The sequence below is a fragment of the Paroedura picta genome, chromosome 7 (assembly GCF_049243985.1).
Source record: "Paroedura picta isolate Pp20150507F chromosome 7, Ppicta_v3.0, whole genome shotgun sequence".
NCBI classification, from domain to species: Eukaryota; Metazoa; Chordata; class Lepidosauria; order Squamata; family Gekkonidae; genus Paroedura; species Paroedura picta.
In genome coordinates, this window is record NC_135375.1 from 94534567 (window position 1) to 94561069 (window position 26503).

A 26503-nucleotide genomic window follows, 5' to 3' on the forward strand; every position below is an offset into this window, starting at 1 on the left:
AGATAAGAGGCAAAGAGTAGCTGGAGTCCTTCCCCCCAATCATTCTTTGAATAATATGGCTGCCAAGACTTAATTCTCCAAGGGTAGAAAACAAACACACTCACGGCATCTGCTTTGCCAGTATGACTAATTGTCCCTCTTCCGCTCTCCTCCTTCACCAGCAACAGGGCAAGGCTGGAGTTCCACAGGCCATAGCAAAGGGAAGCGGAATAGAAGAACAGATCCAGAGAAGCATTTGAGGTACTTCAGGCAAGGAACTAGCCACTCTTTTGAGTATGATAAAAGTACAAAATAACACTTTATTGCAAAACAGGTTTCCAAATAGTTGACAATACCTTTCAGTAACCCAGCTGGAGACAGTAGAAAGATTGTATGTGGTCCAACCCTGAGGTCACTACCTTCTCCCCCTCCAGCCCTGCATCTTTAACAGACGCCTAAAACACCAATATTTAGCAGATGAAGCCTTTCCTGAGAAAAGCTGGTGGGAAATGCCTCAATGGCTACATTTCTGGGGTCATGTAGAGCTAGTGGTAAAGAAGGAAAGAGGGCCACCAAGTGGTAACTCTTCCAGCGCCATGTGGAGGGAAGCAGAAGAGATGGTGAGCAACCTCACTGCATCCATGTTCCAGGCAACGGGCAGCACTTCATCCCAGGCAACGCAGCTGCGACCGAAATGCTCTTTCCAAACTCATCGCTACACCTTAAGTGGTGCTCAAAGGGATAAAGCAGGAACCACAAACCAACCAGCCCCCACCCCGAACAAAATTGCATTCAAGTCAGTTTCATACCGCTAAAAACAAAACAGCCAACTATGTTACATATATATCTCCCAAAAGCATTATGGGATAACTTGAAATAATTCTTCTGCAAGAGAAGGATAAATAATGGCTTTCATTAAAAATATCTTCTCCTGTATTGGGCATGGTCAAGCCAGTTAATCATGTTAATGGTCCAGATTCAGGAAAAGGACGAGCCCTTAAGAAAAGAACAACTCCCACAGATGATCTCCCATTCACAATAGTCCTCGTTTTCCTCTCAGCATCCTTCCACCAAGGAATGTGGAGTTCTACTCAGAAAACACACTCCAGCACCAGCATCGTCAAGGTAGGCAGCACCAAAGTCAATGCCAAAGTGGGGAGGGACGGAAACAGGCCACTGGAGGAGCTGGCATCTGTCTGGATGTGGCTGGAACGCCCATGTCCCCGTGGCTGGGGCTCTACCGTAATGTATCCATTAATTATTCGGATTCGAGGAGGTGGATCGGTGGCACTGGAAGGCAAAAGAGAGAAACATGGCAACTGTAACCAGATGTTATTCACAAAGAAGGTAGGAGCCCAAAAATGCAGGTGAGGCATCTGAAGGGTGTGAGGTGTGTCCGTATCAGGAACTACATGTTACAAGACACAGGACTGCTGCTGAAAATGGCAGCCCCGGGGTGACAGTTTCTCTTTCATAATGTCTAGTAAAACCAACCCAGAAAGCTAAAGCAAAGTAAGATAATCTATTCTAAACTTACTGAGTACCCAGCTTGCTGGGGGTAAACGGTAATGACTGGGGAAGGCACTGGCAAACCACCCCGTATTGAGTCTGCCATGAAAACGCTAGAGGGCGTCACCCCAAGGGTCAGACATGACTGATGCTTGCACAGGGGATACCTTTACCTTTACCTTTATTCTACACTTATTCTCTAACCTCCTAAAATGAGGTAGGTGATGACTAGAGCCAAGGTTCTTTTCCCCAGCGGTGGCACACTTTTGGAATGCCCTCCCCCATGAGGCCTACCTGGCACCTGCCTTATTCTCTTTCAGCTGCTAGGCCCAAATACCTTTTACTTATTTATTTTTACGTTTATACTCCGCCCTTTCCTAGAGGCTCAGGGTAGCTTACAAAAAGTTTAAATACACAAGAATTATAAATAGTTTTTAAAGGGTCTCCTGAATGGGGTGGGGGGAGTTAATTAATTTTTATACCTTTTTTTTAAAGTTAAACATTTATTGGGTGCTATGACCATATATGGTCATGTTGACCCATCCACCCTTCCCGAAAGGGCCAATGATGGGCCTGGAGGGGATGGGAAGGGCCCCAGGTGAGTGTGTACAAAGGTATTCTTCCCAACCATGTTCTGTACAAGTGCCCCACATTTTGAGTTTCTCAAAGCCTGCAGAATGTTTCAGGCTTTTCTCAATGGTAAAACAGTTGAGAAAGGGTGCTGTACATAGTTATGGTACAATCCTATGCATAGTTACTCCAGTCAAAGCCAATTAATTTCAGACTGAAACAACTCAGCATAGGATTACGCTCTTAAACACCGGGTCAAAGAAAATGTAAATAAGTTTTACATTACTTTAAGACATACCAAGGGATTTCAACATTAAGAGGTGAGGGGGAAATTCTGTACCAACATTCAGCTCTGCTGTAACAGTTAAGCCGGATCAACTCAATCTAGGCATAGATTTGGCTTGAAGGGAGAGCAGGGGAGCTAAGCACCCCGGTGTATTTTTTTTTAATAGCAAGAAGGGTTAAATTGCGGATTTTAGCAAAGTGTAGGTTTAGCCGGGCTTAAAGGCGGTCACATTGCTCTGCTCCCTGGGGAGAAGCCCAAGTGACGGCTCAATCCCTTTTAATCACCACTCATGTTCAATCACCTGCTCTAATCGCTCCTAATTGTAGCCTTGTGCAATCCTTTGTAGCCAAGTCACAAATCCTTTTGTATCGCTGGGCTCTCTTTCCCCTAATTGGCTATAACAGAATTTGGGGAGTGTTTGCCACAGGCCTATACTTAGGGGCAGCCTGTGCAAAAGCATCCTCACAGCCCAGGATCAAAGAATCAGCACAAAGGTAAGGGGACCAAGCAAGTTAAGTGCCCAGGTGCTAGCGCCCTGTTGCTCTCCTCTTCCTTGCAACCACAAACTTAAAAAACAATATCATGCATCTTAAATAAAATCTCAGCCTTAATTTAAAAAAAATACTTAAAGGCAATTTTTAAAAGATCTCAAATTCTATACCAGGGAATAGACCTCACCACCTGCATTCACATGCGCCAATCAGTTCTCTAGGGCAGGGGTAGTCAACCTGTGGTCCTCCAGATGTCCATAGACTACAATTCCCATGAGCCCCTGCCATGGGAATTGTAGTCAATGAACATCTGGAGGACCACGGGTTGACTACCCCTGCACTAGGGACTTTACATCATGCCCCCCCTTCCAGATTAGGAATTTAGAATTTATCTGAAATTTTAATTTATATTTGTTTTTAGATTGCATTTAGTATTTTATGAAAATTTAAATATGTTGTAATCCACCCTGAAGAGCCTCTTGTGACACAGGGTGGTAAGGCAGCTGACATGCAGCTCTGACCATGAGGCTGGGAGTTTGATCCCAGCGGCTGGCTCAAGGTTGACTCAGCCTTCCACCCTTCCAAAGTCGGTAAAATGAGTACCCAGCTTACACAGGGGATACCCTTACCTTTACCTTTAATCCATCCTGAATCATTGGAGACAGGACGGAATAGAAATGAAAATGAATGAATAAGTGAATGAGTGAGAGAGAAAGACAGACAGAAATGAAAATAAAATAGCCAGTATGATAATGCCTTGGTACAAATCTCTGCTGAGACTGTATTTGCTGATCACCAAGCCGTTCCCTCATCACCCTTTGAGAATATTAACACATAGATTGATACAATGCACCTTATATTCCTAAAGCCATTTCATAAAGCTATGTTCCAAAACAATCACTGAAGTCAGGAGATAAAAGAAGAGCTGTTTTTTTATACTCTGCTTTTCACTACCTGAGGGAGTCCCCCAAGTGGCTTACAAACACCTTTCCCTTCCTCCCCCCACCACAGATACTCTGTGAGGTAGGCGGGGCTGAGAAATCTCTAAGAGAACTGCTCTGAAAGCACAGCTCTAAGAGAACTGTGACTGGCCTAAGGTCACCCAGCTGGATGCTTGCGGACTTGTGAGGAATCCAACATGGTTCTCCAGATCAGAGTCAGCTGCTCTTTAACCCCTACTGCAGCACCACACCCAAAGGACAGGGCCCTTTTGTAACAGAACAGAAAGTAGAAAGTGAAAAACAACCAGAGGCCCCTTTAGTCCTCATGCCCTGCTTGTAGGTTTGTCACATATTCCTGCATCCTCCGAGATGGCCTTTGGACTGACAAAACAAGGCTCTTCTTTAAATACTTCCTCCATCTCTCCACTTCACCATGCTGAGTGTTGGCTTATCTCTATGTGCAGCACTCAATAATATGGTGGAGGGGTCCCCAAAGGGATGATGAGGTAAAGACACAATATTTTATGACATGTGAAAGACTGGGATTCTTTGACATGAGCTTTTCTGAAAGTTGCCCCATGTTCCTCTCAAAAAAACAGTTTAATCTTGCCTAAAACCCTTCAGAGCCCTTCACGGATCTCATCTCTGCAAACCTGTCAATAATCTGAAGAGATCTTGCACTTGTATTGCCTCAGCATTGCTGAAGTGTGAAGTGGAGAGTGGCAGAAGTGTAATGGGATGGGATCCCACTGATCCAGGCAGGTGGAGGGGGCATTTTTGCAGATTCCTCCTCCCAAGGCAGAACTCTGACTTCCCTCTCGTTCTGTCCTTGGGGGGGATTCTCCTGTCTCCCGGCATTCGCAATTTGATGATCATTTTGGACTGCAGCAGTGGGAAGACGGAGAAGATACACTGTACTGATGGAAAGCTTTCAGTCGGCTATTTTCTGAGGGAACACAGCTAGAGGTATGCCTATTGTCAACCAGCAAGTTCAAGGCAAAGGGGAACTTTGTACCAGCGGCTTCCCAGTTTATAGCTCAGACTCTTAGACTTACTTCTTACCAAAGTGGTTAACCTGAATCGGGACTATAATGATTCAGACCCATAGGCAGGGGCTCCCATGATTATGAAGTTTTTCCATATAAAAATATCTTTCCTCATAGATTGGCAGTTCAGGGAGAAAATTGTACAGCATAACCTTCTATGCTGTCTTTCTATAGAGCAAGTGTAGTCAAACTGCGGCCCTCCAGATGTCCATGGACTACAATTCCCATTAGCCCCTGCCAGCTGATGGGAATTGTAATCCATGGACATCTGGAAGGCCACAGTTTGCCTACCCCTGCTATAGAGGATATCTTTCTAGAGCAAACTGCAGGTCTCCAGATGTCCATGGACTACAATTCCCATGAGCCCCTGCCAGAAAGGACTTTTGGAGACCCAGAGTTTGGAGACCTACCCCCTGTTCAAGAGGAAGGTTCAACTATTTTTATTGAGCCTGTTTTTGCAAAAAAAGCCAAACGGCACATGGGAAAATGGCTGTGAAATATAAACACACAGTCTGCAAAAAGTGATGCAAAGAACATCCAGGAATATCTTCATGGCAGAAACATTTGGATTAATGCAATAACGTCAGATTCCTTCTGCCCTGACTACATAAAAACTAAGTTATATATAACTGTCATCTACTTGTCCCAAGATAAAATTTTTTAATAACAGGCCAAGTGCCTGTTGCAGTTACATGAGGCTATGTGCAGAAAGAAAGGCTTTTATGTCACTTCGGCCTGTTGGGGGAGCACATAGTGGCGGTGCATAGCAAAAGAACATAAATCCAGCCCCACACTCCTATAATACTGCCTGTGTGTGCATTTTGCAGAAGCCTATTATATCCTCTTGCAGAATTCTCCACCCAATGGAATTTAACAAACCTCATTAATGGCGCCACATGAGGGAACTTACAAACTGAACACTGCACCCAGTTTGTATAAATTTGTATAGGATGGAGGTGGAAGATGAAGTGGAATGTGTTGATTTCTGGCTATCTGTTATTATTCCAGATGGATTCTGTCGCCATTGAAACCACACCCCAAGTTCCATCTTACTTTTCCCCAGAGAAGTCAGCAAGCAACAGCTGTTCACCTATGGCAGAAACTAAAGAAGTCGTCTTGGAAACAACATAAACACAGAAGCTGCTTTTTACTGAATTAGAACCCTGGGTCTATGAAGGTCAGTATCCAGACTGGCAGGAGCTCTCTGAGGTCTTAGGTGGAGGTCTTTTGTGCCCTGAGCCTTTCAAGAGGAAATGCTGAGAACTGAACCTGGGACCTTCTGGATTCCAAGCAGATGCTCTACCATCAAGCCATGGACCCTTCCCTCAGACATGGGGCGGGTATTAAAACTGCTTCCTTCTGACACAAAGGATCCTCCCCATAAATGTTTTGGGGCAGAAAATATGTAAATACACTTATCGATAGTTGCCAGGGCTGTTGTGCAGGAGATCAATCGTATTAGATGGGCTAAACGTGGGATATGAAGCACGGACAAACCCCAGTGAACACACATGGTTCAGGTTTGTACATGGTATATTTGCAAATAATAAATATTATATTTAAATGTTGCTCAAGTAATTTATATCTGTATTTCAAAACTTTAAATATTTAAATCTGAATTCGAAAAAAAGGAATCCAATTCAAGCTGTTCCAGGTAATTCATACCACTGATGGGGATCCAAAGGGGCTTCCAACATTACCCCCGCCTCCATTTTATCATTACAGCTGCAAGCCCAGGAGGCAGGTTAGGCCAAGAGAGAAGGACTGGCCCAAGGACACTATGTGAGTTGCCAAGGCAGTGTTGGGATTTGAAGCTGGGTCTCCTAGATCAGGGGTAGTCAACCTGTGGTCCTCCAGATGTCCATGGACTACAATTCCCATGAGCCCCTGCCAGCAACTGCTGGCAGGGGCTCATGGGAATTGCAGTCCATGGACATCTGGAGGACCACAGGTTGACTACCCCTTTCCTGGATCCCAGGTTGACCCTGCACCATACTGATTCTCACAGTTAGTCATCACCATCTGAGCTTTTCTGCCTCCCCATTAAGAACAATATGCTCCCCCTGGCAGCATTTAGAGAATGTATCAATGTTTGGGAAGAATACGGGTACAGCACAAGGCAGCATGCCCTTGCCAAGAGTCTATATCCATTCATTTTTTGGCCACTGGGCTCTTCCACACGAATCAGGATATCCAGAACTGTAACCAGCTTGGTGTGGTGGTTAAGGGCGGTGGCCTCTAATATGGAGAACTGGGTTTGATCCTCCACTCCTCCACATGCAGCCAGCTGGCTGACCTTGGGCTAGTCACAGTTCTCTCAAAGCTCTCTCAGCCTCACCTATCTCACCACGTGTTTCTTGTGAGGAGAAGAAGGGTAGGCAATTGTTAGCTAGTTTGAGACTCCTTTGAGCTATAAAAAGCAGGGTACAAAAAACAGGTGATCCTTTTCTTCTGAACATATTTACCAAAACAAGACTGTCATCAGAAGCTCTTCCTCCCCACCACCTCAAACCTTTCCTTCACAGAATCATAGAATCATAAGAGTTGGAAGGGGTCATACAGGCCATCTAGTCCAACCCCCTGCTCAACGCAGGATCAGCCCAAAGCATCCCAGTAAACCCATTACTGTGCGTCCTTTCCTCTGCAGCCAACGGAAACAGCCTCCTGCCCTCCTCCAAGTGACAACCTTTCAAATACTTAAAGAGGGCTATCATGTCCCCTCTCAACCTCCTTTTCTCCAAGCTGAACATTCCCAAGTCCCTCAACCTATCTTCACAGGGCTTGGTCCCTTCTTCTCTGACCGTTCCGAAAGCCTCCATATTACAGATAAAGGTGGCTAAATGGAGTTAGTAAAACAAGAGATATGGGAAGCAGAGAGAGCAAAAAAAGCAGACCAGAAAAATTAGAACCAGATGCCTCCGACATGTGCGTAACCAAAAGAGTAAGGGAACAACTTCTCTCACATGCACAGAAGTCTCCTTGCGCAGAACGCAGAGATGAAGAGGAAAACTGACATCCTTTCAAAGCTCTCCCTTAGCTCTGTACGGTGTGCTAGAAGCCATTGTTACACATTCCAGGTGAAGGAAGCACACACGCCAAACGCCATAATAAAAAACATATTAATATCCATTATTCCAACACCATCCGGCTGCCATGTTCTCTTTCAGCTGTGCATTGGCCAAGTGCCTTAATCCTCCCACCCCACCAAAGACCACTCTGGGAAATGCATAGACAATCCCTTTTTAGCCCCCATTTACCTCTCCGTAGCTAAAAGCCCCCACAGGAGACTCCCAGGTTAGTGGAAAGAAGCCAGCTGGCAAGTCAAACCAAAGAACAAACCTGAAGGCAGACACATTTCTAGAGGAGCCAGACCAAAGCAACGTAGCAAAACCCATGGTGTGGCTGCCAGAAGTCAGCTGCTAGCCCATGCATTGTTCATTGCAGAAAGCTATTAAGGAGCAGATCTTAAGCAGGACAGGTTTGACAAAGACCGCTGCCTCTAGTACTGACTGCAGGTTCCTTTACTGGGAAAGAAGGGAGTCATTTACGGATTTATTTTATTCTGTAGGCTCTTAATTTGTGGCTTGTAAGTCACAAAGAAAGGTGGGATAGAAATATTTTAATGAATATACAAACAGAAACGCCTGCACAGGTATGCGTAAGGGCTTGATGTTAACTGGCGATCACCTCATGTCAGCTCTGCTATGACAAAGCATTAAAAGAAGATGCAGTGCTTCTACTAATAACACGAACATCCCATTATTGTTTGGGCTGGAAAGACAGGGGAAAGTTACAAAAATAAGCCGCATACTTGCTTTGCTCCCCATCACAATGAAATGTTAAAAGTGTTCTTTCTTGAATTTCACTCTGAAAAATCCACTGAACAGAAGTGCTTCCATATTTTGTGGTCTTCGGCTTACTATGTTATATAACAAGCAGGGGAACTGCAAAGATGCGTGTGGTGTATCTCATTTCCCTCTGTATCTCTTCCCCACTATCTCCTCTTTCCCTTCCCTGAAAGCCCCCATAGCCTTTCCCCCTTTTCCCTCTTCCTTCCCATCCACCAGCCAATCACTCCATCCCTCTGCCTGGGAAAAGTTTGGCCTGATTTGCAATGGCTGCTGCCACTGGTATAACACAGGGGCCACCACTGCAAGGTCAGGCATTGGTCATAGGGGGCACCAACTTCAGGCCCAGTTGTGTGGGTAGTGAGTCTCTGGTGGTTAGAATCATAGAGTTGGAAGGGGCCATACAGGCCATCTAGTCTAACCCCCTGCTCAATGCAGGATCAGCACAGAGCATCCTAAAGCATCCAAGAAAAGTATGTATCCAACCTTTGCTTGAAGACTGCCAGTGAGAGGGAGCTCACCACCTCCCTAGGCAGCCTATTCCACTGCTGAACTACTCTGTGAAATTTTTTTTCCTGATATCTAGTCTATATCGTTGTACTTGTAGTTTAAACCCATTACTGCGTGTCCTTTCCTCTGCAGCCAACAGAAACAGCATCCTGCCCTCCTCTAAGTGACAAAAGTTGCCACCAGACATGTCTCTTTTGAGTCCTCCTTCATTACAGGCCAGTGGAGTGGGATCAGACCCTTTCTAGGGCTGTTTTGGTTCCCAAATTGACTCCTGCCACCCATGGCTTTGATTTACAGAAACCTAAACTAAAGACTTCACTATGCAGTGGATGTCTAGTACCCTCTGAAATGGCAACTGAAGAGTTTAGCAGGCATTCCTACAGGTATTGTTCCTATAATGATTGTTATATTATACACTGATGAAGTATACCGAAACAACGGGAAATTCACCGGGACTTTATTATTTTGTTGGAAATTGGCACACTCCAGTTTGGAGGTTCCCCCATCAAATTGTTTATTGAGCCTGCACGGATTCATTTGGTTTTTCTTGCTACATTCCATGTACTCTGCCAGTTGGCTACATCTACCAATGCCATTGGAGCCCTGTCATGGGGGGAGGGGGAAAGAACAGGAAAGCAGCTTGACAAGCCTCAATGCACAGGTTTGCTACAGTCCACCTCCACCTACAGTGCATTCCTAGTCTCAATGCACCAGCGCATTATAGTCTGCGTCCACCAACTCATTACCTTTCCTCGATGCGTACCCAGAGGTCATTGAACTGGCGCAAGCGCTGCTTTTTCTGCTGCTTCTTCTTTTTCTTCTTGTATTTCCTGTCTACTTTCTCCAGCAAGTCGATACTTTCAGGGAGCAGCAAGTGAGGGAGAAGCTCCTCCTCCTCGTCCTCCTCTTTTGGCGGATGCAGTTGGGGAGGGTGGAGCTCTTGGGAGATGATGTAGGAAGCGTATTCTGGGGAGGATGAAGAAAGGGCAGACAGAGCCTTTTGATTCTTCCCACTGGCAGAAGAAAAAAAACAAAGACATCATTGAAAAGAATGAGTGAGAAAGCAGGCAAGTAGGTGGGTATTTCCAACATCCATGCATGAAGAAACACAACTGGTAGACTATGTATATTCATGAGACTATAAAGCAGGGCTCTCCAGACGTCCAATTGGAAGGGGCTCATGAGAATTTTAGTCAATGGACATCTGGAAACCCAGAGTTTGGCAGCCCCTGCTATAAAGCAAACATCATGTTGTAAACCACCACAAGACTTTTTGGAGAGTGGTGGTATAGAAATGTGAAAATAAATAATAAATAAATCTCACCTCACCAAAAACACTACCAGTTTTCAAAACTGCAACAGTATGATCTGCCCATACAATGGCTAGCGTCTTACAGTAAATCTCTACTGATGGAAGACATCTCTGTTTTCCTTACTTCTTCCTTCTGGTTGTGACTCACAATGCCCCCCCCCCCAAAAAAAAGAATGCTGCTCCTAGGGGACACCAAGAAAGTGCATGGGTGGAGGACAGTCAGAGATTTGCAGTGAGAAGTGGGAAATCAGTGAAAAAATCACCCTCCTCTTCCCCTAATGGAATTCAACACAGTTTCCAAAGCCTTTGGGTGGCTTTTCTTTTAAAGTTTAATTCAAATAGCCTACAGCTAGCTATTAAAATGTAGAGAGGGTCCATGGGACAATGTAGTAAAGGCAATCTGAGTTAAATATTGTGAAGTAGCAAAAAAGAAAAAGTACCCTGCTCAAAGTGGCTTACAATCACCTATCCTTCCCCTCCCCACAACAAAGACCCTGTAAGGTTGGGGAGGGCTGAGAGAGCTTTGAGGGAACCATCACTGGCCCAAGTTCACCCAGATGGCTGCATGTAGAAGAATGGGGAATCTAACTCAGTTCTCCAGATTAGAAGCTACAACTACATCAAGCTAGCAATCAGACAGCATAAAGTATATTCATTTTCCATGAAGGGATTATGCAAAGTGTGCAAAGTGAACACTAAAGCAGTGGTCGGCAACCTTTATAAGGCTGCGGACCGGTGTGTGTGGGAGGGCGATCCGGTGGCCACATGGACGCCGCGCATGCGCGGCAGGTCCACACACGCACATTTGCATCATGTGCAGCCGCAAACGCGCATCTGTGGCAATTTCGCGTTTGCGCCATGTGCGGCCACAAACGTCCATGCACGAAAATGCTGCGTGTGTGCACATGCGCAAAACTGCAGCACGTGGCGCAAATGTGCATGCATGGATCTGCCATGCATGCGTGTTTGCGCCAGCGGCCCTGCTTCCCTCTCCCCCCTCCCACAAAAAGAAGCTTGCCGGACCGCAAGTTAATCGGCCACTTTGCTTGAGGCCTGGGAAGTTTCTCACTGCGGGGGGGGGGGCGGGAGAGGGAACCGCAGCCCGGTGCCAGGGCCTTCACGGCCCAGCCCCAGGCCACGGCCCCGTGGTTGGGGACCACTGCTCTAAAGAGCCAAGCTGCAAAATTTAGTCATAGGGGGGACACCATTATGGGGAGAGGAGAGATAACTCAAATTTTGCAGCTTGAATGACATATGCCAGCAGGGTATACTTTTACACCTCTATTCAAAGTATGTACATTCAATGGCAGAATTTTTTTAAATGTGCTTGGATTTAGTGGGCTTTTGAAGCAGGTATTTAAAGAGAATGGAGGATTAGAAACGGTAGGTAATCATGATGAATGGGAAAAAATCCTATCCCCGGATCAACAGATGATGTTCTCAGATCTCCTTAGTCTTCAAAGCTTTTAAGATAGCACTTCTTTGATCTCACTTTTGTGACCACACAGACCAGAAACTTGCCTCTCCAGGGATTCCGTTCAAGGAAGATGGACAAATCACAACAAGGGGATGTTCACTTCACTTGAAAAACCTGTAAGTCTATGACAGGCAACAGGGAGGAGACTTCCCAACAGGGTCCTACTACACTAGGCAGAGAAGCAGATGACCAGCCAGACAAACTGTAGCTGCATCATCTCCATTGCCGTCTTTCAACCTTTAAAGGTCAGCACAATCCCTCCAGATGAAAACTTCCCATTAAAACTACCAAACTCTATGTTTGTTGTTAACTTTAACTCTAGCCTGGGCATACCACCGTGATGGGGAGTGATTAAGCGATCCAATGCAGAGGTGCAACAGAACTGTCTACCCTCGGAGGAAGCAGGCTCCAAATGAGCACAGATAGCTCTTCCCATTGATTTCACTCTAAAAACAAAACTCCTTGGGGTGTAGCAGTGAAGTGTGCCTCCAATTTTAATTTTTTAAAAATATATTCCCAGATTCTTATTTCAACTGGAAGCTATAACCTGTGAGAGTTAAAACTTTTAAAACTTCCTAGTTAGCAGCAAACATGGTGAGAGTGGGATACTATGGCCTGTGGGCCAGTCACACAGTTCCAAAGATTAAAGGGCATGTGACTTCGAAGGGGAATGGAGATTTCCACTGAAAAAGAATTGGAGAATTCTTAGAATGTCATGCAATGCTATGATGTCACTTTCAGTTATGCACCTGGAAGTGATGTTGTGGCATTATGCAAAACTTTGCTCCTGCTGTTCTACTGAGCAATGCTAGTACGAAGTGAGAAAATCCTACTCTGCAAGGTACTTGAAGACACATCTATTTCTCCAGTCAATATTTAGCTAAAGGCCACATCTGCTCAGGTGAGATTCTTAGTTTCCCAGTCATCATTCTTGCAAATGCAGAGACATAAGGAATGGCGTTTCACATGTACGTGCCCCTTCCACGGCAACAGAGGGCTTTAAGAAGTTATTTTAACATCAGTAATTGCTGTATCATTATACCGCGATACTGTACCAATCTGTTGCTTCCTTAAAAAAGAAAACTGAGAATTCTTATGAACTTGATTGTAGCACTACAGCCTTATAATACTATATAGTGAGATAGTAGTTACCAATTGGGGCAGGGGAGTCACAGAAAAGCCCTCCAGGGGTGGAAGGGGGGAAAGTGGTAGCCCTGGGAGGTGAAGGCAAGGAAAATGGCACCAATGTGTGTGGAACCCTAACACATTCCACTCTTCTATTCTCACAATCTGCAAAAGCACCTGGACTGCAGTCTTTACAAAAGATCAGAGCAAAATGGGGGTGGAAGGAGATGAAAATGTGGATTTTTATGGGACAATTTTATATGGAGTCACCAAGCCCCCCACCCCACCCCCCCAAACAACCCCTTCTGCTCCAGTTTGGTTGCCAAACAGGAGCAAAACCTCCATGTGGAAACAACCAAACAAAGCTATTAAAATTCATATCCATTCCCTTCTGAAATGTGTGCCAGGAGGCCATGCACGGCAGAAGCAAACATTCAGAGAACAGAACATTTTCCATCTCCCTTAACGCAAAGCTGATTTTACAGGAGGGGAGGAAACATAAAGCAAAAGAACTCTCATGCCTTCAATTCTCGGCCAAGCGTACCCACTGAACCTGAACTCGGGGTGGAGAATGCAAAGCAACTTTCAGACAGGCTGATCGAAGATGCACACATGGAAAAATATATGGGCTGGAATGAAGCAGCCTCCCAGGACATCACAGGTGGATTTAGGAGTAATCCAAAGGACATCCTCCCCGCCAAAAGACAACGAAGCAAGGAAGAGCCCTGGGCCAGGCTAAACACAAGTATGTAACCTTCCAATCCACTGACCATTTAAAACAGGAGTAAATGATCAGTGACTCACTCTAGAAGAATGTTTAGGGTCCCCGGAGGAGGAGAAAGAGCAACATGTGCTCAGTCCTTAGATATTACGGAAAGAAGCAACAGATGGCAGAGGAATATTCCCATAATTTTGTGGGGAGCATGGACTGATACCTAACTGCTTCTCCTGATCCAAGCTGGTTAAGCTCTGTTTCACTTGGGACACTGCTGCAACAATTGCCTCTGGAGTGCAAAGAAGAGATCAGAAGCGGGTCATAAAGTTGTGTGTTTTGGTCCTTCACTGGAGGGAAGACCCATTTGCGGCCCCATCTACATGTACTTCCCAGTTTCCTGACTGCAGTTCAAAGATCCAGGGTCTGCTAGAGGCTTACTGGTTCAATTAGAATGTAACACTTTCAATGTTATAGTTAGACAACTGGGACTAACGTAGGATCACACATTCCATTCCTATCCAGCTGACTGCCCCTCCCCCTTTCCCTATTGTCTGTGCTTAAACCATGAAGCATTGTGCCTGTGCTAAGCATGGTAAACCCTGAGCAAGGCTGTAACCTATTCAGGAATCAGAAGTGGTGAGGTGGCAGGTTACAGTGGATGAGCGATAGGGTTGCGAGTGTCCTGCATAGTGCAGGGGGTTGGACTAGATGACCCAGGAGGTCCCTTCCAACTCTATTATTCTAACCTTCTTTACGGGGTTAGAGCCAATTCAGACCCAACACCACACTCGGCTGAGACAGAGGGAGAGAGAGGGAACAAAATCGCACTCTGGGTTTCTGATGCCTTGTGTGGGAATTACTGCATTTTCCTTACTCCGCCAGCCACTTACTGTTTCTTATAGTCCCATCCCTCCTTCCCTCTATCCCTCCCTCCTTCCATCCATCCATTCATTCATTGTATCTGCATGCTGCTCTTCTTGGACCAGCCAGCTCATGATGGCTAACAATTTAAACACAGGTTAATTTAAACACATCCCCTGTACAATCCTCTCTTGGCTGCCATTCCCAAGTGGATGTTGCATAATTAAACAGTTGGACATAATTAAATAGCTGGGGAATATCAGAGGAGGGCCCCAAGAACTTCCCATCGCCTTGGGAATGTACTTTCTTGATAAGCACCTTCTTGCCCCAACATCCTGACTCTGACCCAGTCATGCCCGGTTCGTGCAGCAAAGCTGGGAGGGCCCACACACACACCAGGACATGGCCGCACATTCACCACTGGCTTCCCTGCAAGAAGGCTCCCTGTACGACTTTTGCTGGGCACGATGATATCACAGTGAGTCCTAGGGATTCTTGCTTTCCACCCCACCCGTCGCAAACAGAATTGCAAGTTGGCTAAAACGTGACCTTTCCCATGAGCCTCGTTCACACATTCCACTGCTGTTTCGCAGCAATCAACTAATTTCACCCGTTCCTGGGAGAAAAATACATTCCATAAAATACGCAGGTATGCAAATTCGCCTAAATGTATTCCAGGTGCAAAATAAGGACTTGCAGTTAGGTCTCCGGTGAGATGCTCATGGGTTCTGTCCTGGAAATGCATATATTACCTGTTGACAGCTTGACCAGCAGGGGTGTGTTCTACCATGTACCCTTCTCTCCTCAAAACATCGATCACTGTGTTGTTGCCCATGAAATGACCTGCAAACACGGGAAAATAAAACCCCAAACAACATGAATAAGTGACCACTTTCCAATCAGCCCAGATAAGCAGACATAAACATCAATATGGGGGTGGGGGGGGGGGAAACTGACATATTGCAAAAAAAATGCAGCAGCTCAAACCAAGCAGGATGCAAGCTATGGCACCACTCCAGATTTTTCCATGGATGAAATACTGATTGTAATAGTATGAATTATCAGATTTTGAGAATGCAAGCTTCTTTAAATCATTTAATTCTAGTCCAAAAGATACAGTAGCTGTTTTCTAACTACGTTTTAGGGAATCCTGAAGTTTCCCCAGAGTCTTGAGGGGGGGGGGGAGCCATTATAGGAAGACGGGTTTTTCTAGATTCAAGTGGGTAGCCGTGCTGGTCTGAAGCACCACAACAAAACAAAATCAGAGTCCAGTGGCACCTTTAAGACCAACAAAGATTTATTCAAGGCATGAGCTTTCGAGTGCAAGCACTCGTCCTCAGACTATGAACTGACCATCATGACAGTAGGAATATATAAGCAAAAATTATTCCTGTTACATTAGTAAACTGTGTCACAGCATCCAAACAGCCACATGAACTTCTGCTTAAAGGTGCCACTGGACTCTGATTTTGTTAGGTTTTCCTAGAAAACAAGTGATGCCCAGAAACAGTCCTAAATTCAGTATAAAGCAAGATTCCCTGACCAGACAAGGGTGTGAGGAAAGGATGCCTTAGAGGGCTGCAAAGTCTGAAAGCCAGTAAAGATGATTTCCCCTGAACTTCATGCAATAATTCTTACCCTCCTGCATAAAGCAATTAGAATGTTCAAGAACAGAGCTAGCTCTTTATCTCACATTTTCTACTATCTTATGTGCTTTAATCTATACCTCCCCCCCCAACCAAAATTTTAAAAGCTCTGGGTTAGATCCAGCAATATGTGGACAGAAAGGAAAACGTGCTTGGCACAGCTCTCCTTGTGCCAGCAGCAGCACCATGGCTGCAGCCAAAAGGATGCTCTAGTACAATTTTTAACAAGGCAACAATGGGCATATGGAGCCATAGAATGTCCGGCAGATGGTTCTGCATGATTTTTTAAAATTTAATTTGCTTTGGAAACTGTAGCAAAAGAAATACCACGTGCTATGGTTTGTGTAAGAGCCCCTTGTGGCGCAGAGTGGTAAGGCAGCAGACATGCAGTCTGAAGCTCTACCCATGAGGCTGGGAGTTCGGTCCCAGCAGCTGGCTCAAGATTGACTCAGCCTTCCATCCTTCCGAGGTCGGTAAAATGAGTACCCAGCTTGCTGGGGGGTAAATGGTAATGACTGGGGAAGGCGCTGGCAAACCACCCCGTATTGAGTCTGCCATTAAAACGCTAGAGAGCGTCACCCCAAGGGTCAGACATGACTCGGTGCTTGCACAGGGGATACCTTTACCTTTACCTTTACGGTTTGTGCATGGATAAAAGATAGCAGGACACAATGGCCTTCACTTGGCACAAACAGAGGTGGTGGTATCAGTTCAGCACTTCTGCTCACGCCAGCCCAGGACCTCTGCATAGGCAGAACACATGTGTAGATCCAAAGAACAGGCGAATTCCTGAGACTATAAGCTTGTTCTGGATTCAGAATTACAGAGGAGCCATGGAAGGGAATAGGACATTAAAACCGCCCCAGGGTAGCCCAGTAGCTACTGAGTTAGGCCTGGGTTCCAGCTCCCTGTGAACACAAAATATACTAACAATGTGATACTAATCAGAGTTTCAAATTAGATTGGGTCAGAAAGACATAACTCTGCTCAGATTGCACTGTGAGTGATTTTAGGCTGAGGACTGCTGCTCCCTTTCCTATCTCAGTTATTCTATAGAGCTTTGATGTAGGGTTGCTAGGTCTGCATGGGAAATACCTGGAGATTCGGGGAGTGAAGCCTGGGGCAGACGGGGATCCGGGGAGAGAACTTAGCAGGGTATGCCACATAATCCACCCTCCAAAGCAGTCAGTTTCTCTAGGGCAGAGCTGGCCAAATCGTGGCTCTCCAGATGTCCATAGACTACGATGACCATATGGCCCTGCCAATTAGCCATGCTGGCAGTGGGATCTAAATGCTTAAATAAATAAATACCCCCTTTTGAAACTGTGCTGCTGTTCTCACAGTGAGCGCTGCCACTTGTACTGTACTTTACAAAACTGTGGATTTCAACCACTCCTTTCTTTATTTGATAGGCTTGATAGGAATATAAGTATTACATGTATTTTAATTTTCCCCCAATTTTCCGCACACACAACCATACACACACACACACGGGAATTCTCTTTTTCTCTCTCCACGGCGTCAACATTTCCAGGCTTGCTTTCTTTCCTTCTTTCCTTACTTAACTTACCACCCTCCCCAAATACACTAATGACTATAACATTATGAACAATAGAACATTGGGGAGAACAGTCTCTGCTCCTGACCTGAACAAGTGAGAAGGCCCATGGTGAGTGCCAATGCAGGCAAAACAATGGTCATTTAAACACAGTTAGTTAACTATGATGCCAAAGCATTGTTAGGTTGTCATAACACTTTTAAAAAAGAAAAGCTAGCGGCATCTTAAAGGCTAACAACATTTATTTCAATAGGAGCTCCAACGAGTCGCCATGCACTTCTTCAGATACGTAAAGAGAAAATCATTTGGGGAATTGTTATAGTGAAAATTATGGGGGACGGGGCCAACTTCTCACAGCTACCCAGCTCATGGGAGCCAATTCTTCCCTCCGACCACAAGAGATGACCACTACCAGCAGGAACAGGGATTAAGGCTCACTTAAGCCCACACTTGACCAGGATCTGGCTGACAAATGCGGATTAAAAGGGAAGCTGTAGACCAGGGGTAGTCAAACTGCGGCCCTCCAGATGTCCATGGACTACAATTCCCAGGAGCCCCCTGCCAGCGAACGCTGGCAGGGGGCTCCTGGGAATTGTAGTCCATGGACATCTGGAGGGCCGCAGTTTGACTACCCCTGCTGTAGACCATCAGCTATGGTTAATACCAGTGCTGACATGCCTTTTAAGTGGGTAAAAGTGGCAGGAGACAGTGCATGTTCTCTCCAGCCTCTTTGATTCATATCGAAAACGGAACCGGTGTTCCATCGGCATCGGACCCAAAGAGGAGAGCACAAATGCTGAACATCAATCTGACCCCAGACAAATCCTCCACACCGCAAAATTGGCAAACTGGCCATTCCCATGAGAGGTTTTTGTTCAAATAATGACGTGCAACTTTTCAGCGCCGAGGTTTCTCTAAACCAGCTTCCCCCAAACCCATTAAAGCAATACCTGATAGAATATACACAGAAACATGCAATGCTCTGGTGTCGAAACTTATCTCCTGTCTTCCCAAATTAGACAACAATATTCAGTCGGAGCAAGGACCTTCCCCCCGCCCCCAGCCTTTGAAGCTGTGATGAGTTAATGCTTTGCTCCTGGTTCTTAAGATGCAGGCACTGCTTGGGCCCTTCAGCCGCCAGAGAAGCCCTCTGTGTAAGAGATCCGTCCACCCACTTAAAAACCTTTAGAAAGGAGAGAGAGTGCCAGAACAACAGCGGGTAAGGGGATTCACCCTCCCAAGCCATAAGATCAAACGGGCTCGCTTGATGGGGGACCCACAGAGGCATGATAGGGGGCACAGGCCTCTTTCACCTGTTTTGGCCTCATACACTTGAATGCCCCCAAAGAGAAAAGCCCCAGGCCCTTGCCCCATCAGCAAGCCCCCCCCCCCCGCCTCCTCTTCTTTTTGTACTCAGTCTCCATTATCCACATACCACTAGGTGAAGTGATGCATTTGAGAGGTCAATTTACTCTGGCAGGGGGATGGGCAGCCATGAATCTCTATTCTTCCGTGTTCAAACTTAAAAAAAAAATGGGGGGGAGGGAGATCTGAGAACTTTTTGTGCGTATCAGCTTCAGCAGGCCCTCGACTAGGGAGGAAATAAGACCCCAGGTTTTTAATCCAGATTCAAAGGAATTAGAGCACCCATCATGCAATCAGCAATATGTACAGATTGATTGGGGGGGGGGGCGTGGGGGGAGGTTCTTGTCTCAAGGGACCAGTCATTCTGCATTCTGAAATCTGGAAAACACAAAGTGCTTTGGAAAAATGATCAGACTGTACTGTGGTGTGCTAAAGAGACAGAGAGAAACAAAGCAACCCCCAAGAAGTAGACAGCATCCCCAGTGTAGTTTTGTGGCACTTCGTGCACGAGGGATAAACTTCAGGTCCATGTGCTCCTTGGTCCAGCTAGCTAGGGCTCACGGATGGGACTGTGATTCCTGGATGACATGGATACCTCTCAGGTTCAGCAGAAGAGCGCATCACCATCAGGGAATCCTGGTGCATCCTTATCCCTTCTGGCAAGATGTTACCTAATTAATATTATTAATATTTTAATTATTAATATTATTATTATTAACATCTGGAGGACAATTTGGTGATCCAAGGAGGTCAGCATGGATTTGTCTCCAACAGGTCCTGTCAGACCAACCTGGTTTCCTTTTTTGACCAAGTGACAGGTTTGCTGAATCGTGGAAATTCGGTTGATGTCGTTTACTTGGATTTTAGTAAAGCTTTTGATAAGGTTCCCCATGATGTTCTGATGGATAAGTTGAAGGACTGCAATCTGGATTTTCAGATAGTTAGGTGGATAGGGAATTGGTTAGAGAACTGCACTCAAAGAGTTATTGTCAATGGTGTTTCATCAGACTGGAGGGAGGTGAGTGGCGGGGTACCTCAGGGCTCGGTGTTCGGTCCGGTACTTTTTAACATATTTATTAATGATCTAGATGAATGGTTGGAGGGACTACTCATCAAGTTTGCAGATGACACCAAATTGGGAGGACTGGCAAATACTCCGGAAGATAGAGACAGAGTTCAACGAGATCTGAACACAATGGAAAAATGGGCAAATGAGAACAAGATGCAATTTAATAAAAATAACTGTAAAGTTCTGCAACTGGGTCAGAAAAATGAAAAGCATGCCTACTGGATGGGGGATACGCTTCTAGGTAACACTGTGTGTGAACGAGACCTTGGGGTACTTGTGGACTGTAAGCTAAACATGAGCAGGCAGTGTGATGCAGCAGTAAAAAAGGGAAATGCCATTTTGGGCTGTATCAACAGAGCCATCACATCAAAATCACAAGATGTCATAGTCCCATTGTATACGGCACTGGTCAGACCACACCTGGAGTACTGTGTGCAGTTCTGGAGGCCTCACTTCAAGAAGGACGTCGATAAAATTGAAAGGGTACAGAGGAGAGCAACGAGGATGATCTGGGGCCAAGGGACCAAGCCCTATGAAGACAGGTTGAGGGACTTGGGAATGTTCAGCCTGGGGAAAAGGAGGTTGAGGGGGGACATGATAGCCCTCTTGAAGTATTTGAAAGGTTGTCACTTGGAGGAGGGCAGGAGGCTGTTTCCGTTGGCTGCAGAGGAAAGGACATGCAGTACTGGGTTTAAACTACAAGTACAACGATATAGGCTAGATATCAGGAAGAATATTTTCACAGAGTAGTTCAGCAGTGGAATAGGCTGCCTGAGGAGGTGGTGAGCTCCCCCTCACTGGCAGTCTTCAAGCAAAGGTTGGATACACACTTTTCTTGGATGCTTTAGGATGCTTAGGTCTGATCCTGCGTTGAGCAGGGGGTTGGACTAGATGGCCTGTATGGCCCCTTCCAACTCTATGATTCTATGATTATAAACACCCTTCCTTTTCATTGTGGCTCACAGCAGTTCATTTATTGTTCTGCTTCATTTATTCCCATGCAACTCATGGGCACCCAAAGCAGCTTACACCATTCTCTGCCATATTTAATTCTCACAGTAACCCTGTGAAATAGGCTGTGTGAATGGTCCAAAGTCACCTAGCAACCTTCAATGGCATTGGGGATTCGAGCCTAACTCTCCCAAATCCTAGTTTGACAGTCTGACCACTACACCTTACTGGCTTGCAGATTCCTACAGCTCTTAATCTAACCCCATAGCTTCCTGCAGCCTACCTTCCATTAAAAGTCCTAGCAAATAATATAGCCTTACCGTTTCCACAGAAAAGAACATCTTAAAGACCAACAAAATTTGTGGCAGGGTATGTGATTTTGCGAGTCACAGCAAAAATGTGAGTCTGTCGCTCAAATTAGCCTCAACCAGGGCTGGATGAATGAAAAAGTTTCATTCAAGGTATATATGCCTTCATGTGCAAGCACACTGTAACTTTTGAGGGGTTACAGTTTGGGATATCGGATAAGTCTTTGCCTCTGCAGGAATCTCTAGGCCAAGTGGACTTTGAGTGAACTCTGGAGCTCTGAAAACTGGATCGGTCTCCAAGTAGGAGCCTGCTTTGAGGTGGGGCCAGTCACTGCCACAATCCTGCCCGTCTCATAACTCTCAGAAACGAGAGAAGATCTCACATTATGCCCATCAGTCCTTTCTTATAAGCAGACAAAACCTTCACGGTGCAAACGTCAGGCCCGGCCTACCTACGCTGCAGGTTGAGGTGAGGAATTCCTGCTGTCAGTAAAGCTACTTTGAGTTGCAGCTGGAGGATGGGAGATATTATATTCAATCCTCCCTAGAATAAAAACACTCCCTGCAAGCACTAAATTAAACTGGAGAGCCAGTGTGGTGTAATGGTTAGTGTGTCAGGCTAGGGTCTGTCACACAATGAAGCCGTTTTTGGTACCCCACTGGGGAGAAAGGGCAGAGTACAATAGGCAAAGCAGGAAACTGACCCGGCTAAAACAAGCCTCTTACTTGCTAGTTTGTTTTTCTATTACAGGGCATGTGTGCAGGTTTGGGTGTGTACACAGGCACATTCAAAATGCCCCTGACTACAACGTGAAATGCTATAGTCCATTCTATTAACTCAAGATTCTGGCATCTCATTCTGCTGCATCTAGGGATGCTAGCCTCCAGGTGGGACCTGAGGATCCCCTGGAATTACAGCGGATCTCCAGGCTCCAGAGATCAGTTCCCCTGGGGAAAATGGATGCTTTGGAGGGGGGACTTTGGGATTGTAGCCCACTGATGTCCCTGTCTGCCTTAGGCTCCATCCCCAAATCTCCCAGAGATTTCCAGCCTTGATCTGGCAGCTCTACCTAGCCCCTCACCCCATCCCCTCCCCCGGTAATGAATGTGAACCTGGCAACCCTACCGCACTCATAGGGATGAAAACGACTTAGCATCTCAAATACACAGACACAACATGAAGCCGTCAGGAGATAATGCACAGATCTGGTTTGCATTTTGTGCGAAGTACTTTACTATGAAGTGAAACTTTTCAAATGCACACAAGCTCATGAGCACGCTCAGTTTTACGTCAGTTCACCACGAGCTGCTTTTGAAATGCAACTACACTCCTCAATCTACCATGCTTGGCCAATTCATACATTTAGAAATAGTCTGGTTAAACATACAAGCAAAAAGCAGCTTCCTTTTTTAAAAAAAACGTTTAGTCATAGAATTTTTGCCCTGTTTAACATTTTGTCCATGTCTAGTGACAACTCAGCCTTCCAGGCCTGAAATTTGGTTGTTGGTACATTTTAAGTGCTTCTCTGTAAAAGACCCAATGCAATGAAGGCAAAATACAGAGTTAAAATAATGCAACTGCTAAAAGCGAAAAGATAATTTAAAGCCAGCGGCGCTTTAAAACAGTAATAAAATATCGATTTTAAATAAAGTTCAAGGCAGCCTTCTGGCAACACGTTTCCAAAATCCTTCCATAATAAAACATTTTAAACTTGCCAACTAAAGCAGTGGAAGAAGGGTAGAGCCTCTAGGGTAGTCAAACTGCGGCCCTCCAGATGTCCATGGACTACAATTCCCAGAAGCCCCTGTCAGCGAATGCTGGCAGGGGCTTCTGGGAATTGTAGTCCATGGACATCTGGAGGGCCGCAGTTTGACTACCCCTGCTCTAGAATGTCTTGGGGGTTATGACTTCTACAGGGGCAGGTGCCAAAACTGTGAAAATCATACCCCAAGTCTCCTTATTTCAAACTTGAGGGTTGATGGAATAAAAAGAGGTGTTTTTTTAATACCCTGCTTTTCACTGCCTGAAACAGTCTCAAAGCAGTTTACAATCCTCTCCCCACAATAGACACCCTTGGGAGGCTGGTGGGACTGAGAAAGCTCTGACTGGTCAGAACAGCACTATCAGGGATGTGACTAGCCCAGGGCTGCATGTGGAGGAGCTGGAAATGAAACCCAGCTTGCCAGATTAGAGGCCACCGCTCTTAACCAAGCTGGCTCTGGGATAAGGCTCCAGCTGCTGATTTGAAGACCTCTGTGGGAGGATGTTTTCAAGCAGAATTCATAGATCCTGGCCCACAAAGGGCTTTGAAATGCATGAACACACACCTGAAGCATTTTGGGAGCTGTGCTTCAACACAAACTTGTTTTTAAAGAGGAGAACCAAATTGCACAGATCTTATTGGACCCCTCCCTCACGTTCACCAGAATTACACCACCACAGGCTTTGTGTTGATATCTCAAGAAGTATCTCTGAGGAAGCCACTTCAAATCATTCAGAGTAAGAACAGTTTGTTTTTAATGGAGTTATCAGCCTTTTTTTTTTTACTGGCAGTCTTCAAGCAAAGGTTGGATACACACTTTTCTTGCATGCTTTAGGATGCTTAGGGCTGATCCTGCATTGAGCAGGGGGTTGGACTGGATGGCCTGTATGGCCCCTTCCAACTCTATGATTCTATGATTCTACAATAAACTGAAACCAAAACAAATAAGATGGCAGAATAAAAAGAAGACCCAAAGGAGGCGAGTTCCTGTATCGTGCAGCGGATTGGACTAGATGACCCTGGAGGTATCTTCCAGCTCTGATTCTATGAGTTGAAGTCTACCGGTACTGGTTTTGGTACCTTTAAGGCCATACGCAGTCCCCCAGTGTACCTGAGGGACCGCCTCTCTGCCTACACCCCTCAAAGAACATTACGCTCCACCACCTCCAACTGGCCCCAGGAAAGCTTGGCTTGACCTCAACCAGGGCAAGAGCCTTCTCTGTCTTGCCCCCCCCCCTTGGTGGAATGAGCTCCCAGAGGAGATTAGGGCCCTGACGGAACTAGAACAATTCTGTAGGGCCTCAAAAAGAGAGCTTTTCCACCAAGCATTTGGTTGAGGTTGACCAAAACCAACAACATCTACTGAGCCCTGAAGATCCCTCCCATGAATCCAAATGACCTGGGATTGGTCATTTGGATGGGATTGTTAGAACATTGAGGTTATTAATGACTGTTCTCGCTGTTTATTGCTGTTATTATCACTTTTGTTATTTATCTGATGGTTAAAGTTTTACTGTATTGTATTGTTCCTGCTCCCTGTATTGTATTATTCCTGCTCCCTGTGTTTCATGTGAACCACCCTGAGCCTCAGGGGAGGGCGGTATATAAATGTCAAAAACAAACAAACAAACATGCCTTCAGGTCTTTCCCCATATTGGATTTTAGGTTCTGTATTTGTACTGTGAACTGACCAGGTGGCCATTTTTGTATACGCAGTCTTGCCACATGTTTAACTATAACAGTCTATGATAATATACCAGGCTGAGTGGTGTGTAAGGACAACAGACCTGTAGGGGAGAGGGGACAATAGGTCTCCCATTGGACTGTATGAGCATTTGCCTGTGTGAAACGCAATCAACTGCACTGAATATGCGATAAACAGCCCAATGAACAGGACTAAACTGTTTCTTAACTGCCAAACTATTGAACAAAGATCTGGCTCTCTTTTCATGACCAGCAAACAAATCATGAACCAAGCAGGCAGGTGTTCAACCGTTTTATTTTCTCAACTATCCCTTCCTAGATCATCTGGTGCAATAAATCAACATCCCCATCCTCACTACAGAATCAGAGGATAAATTAGGAACTATCTCAGGTATAACTGTGAGAGCTCAGAAATCCATGGAAGAAGTCCATGGGAGGAACATGAGGTTTGGTCCCCCCACCCCCCAGTCTATTCTACTACTGCTATAGGAGCATGCAGTAGCAGTTGTAGGAAGATTTCCCCCCCCCTTTCCCCATAAGGCACCCCAAAAATAACATTTCCCCAAAGTTCCCTGGGCACTAACGATATAATAACACTTCTCGGTTGCAATGTGTGTGAATGAGATCATGGAGTACTTATGGACCGTAAGCTAAATATGAGCAGACAGTGTGATCCAGCGGTAAAGAAGGCAAATGAAGTCTTGGGCTATATCAACACATGCATCACATCAAAATCGCAAGATGTCACAGTCCTGCTGCACAGCATGTTGGTCAGACCCCATTGGGAATACTGTGGTCAGTTATGGAGGCCTCACTTCAAAAATGATGTGGACAGAATTGAGAGGGAACACAGGAGAGCGACAAGGATGTTCTGGGACCAAGCCCTTTGAGGAAAGCCTGAGGGACTTGGGAATGCCCAGCCTGGAGAAGAGGAGACTAAGAGGGGACACGATTGCTCTCTTGAAGTATTTGAAAGGTTGTCACACAGGGGGGCATGGAATAGTTCCTCCTGGCAGCAGATGACAAGACCTGCAATAGTGGTTTTACACTATGTGTAGAACGGTACCGGACAGATATCAGGAAGAAAATTTTCAGTCATAAGCAGTCTAAGTAGGTGGTGAGCTCCCCCTGACTGACAGTCTTTAAGCAGCAGCTGGGCAGTTACTTATCATGGATGGTTTAGGCTGATCCTACATTGAGCAGGAGGTTTGACTGGATGTACCCTTCCAACTGCATAATTCCATGATACTATCTAAAACAGAATGTCTTTTTCTTCAGAATTATATTCCCTCAAGCCCTGCCTCCCCGCCAAACCTAGATAACACAGCTCTACCTAAATCCCCTTCTTAGAGAGCCCGTTCAAGACCTCTACTGGGAGTAACCCATAACAAGTATTAGGACAATATTACCGACCATATCTAAGAGGCATCACTCCCTCATTCGGCTCGCTTGCCTCCCTCCCTGAGGCT

At 45.6% G+C, this 26503-nt stretch overlaps 1 protein-coding gene across 2 annotated transcripts in view; it reads right to left on the reverse strand.

Moving 5' to 3' along the window:
- Positions 1-267: 267 nt before the first annotated feature.
- The window catches only part of TRABD2A (TraB domain containing 2A), an 83301-nt gene continuing 57065 nt past the window's right edge, over positions 268-26503 (reverse strand). The window contains exons 5-7 of one of the 2 annotated variants that reach the window (XM_077345455.1): positions 15423-15513; positions 9944-10193; positions 268-1269 (exon numbers count right to left, since the gene is read on the reverse strand). In XM_077345455.1, coding sequence (XP_077201570.1) covers positions 1234-1269; positions 9944-10193; positions 15423-15513 — 377 coding nt within the window. In that variant the 3' untranslated portion in view covers positions 268-1233. Of the gene's footprint in view, positions 1270-9926; positions 10194-15422; positions 15514-26503 lie in introns of both variants that reach the window. The other variant, XM_077345454.1, reaches the window with a different exon arrangement.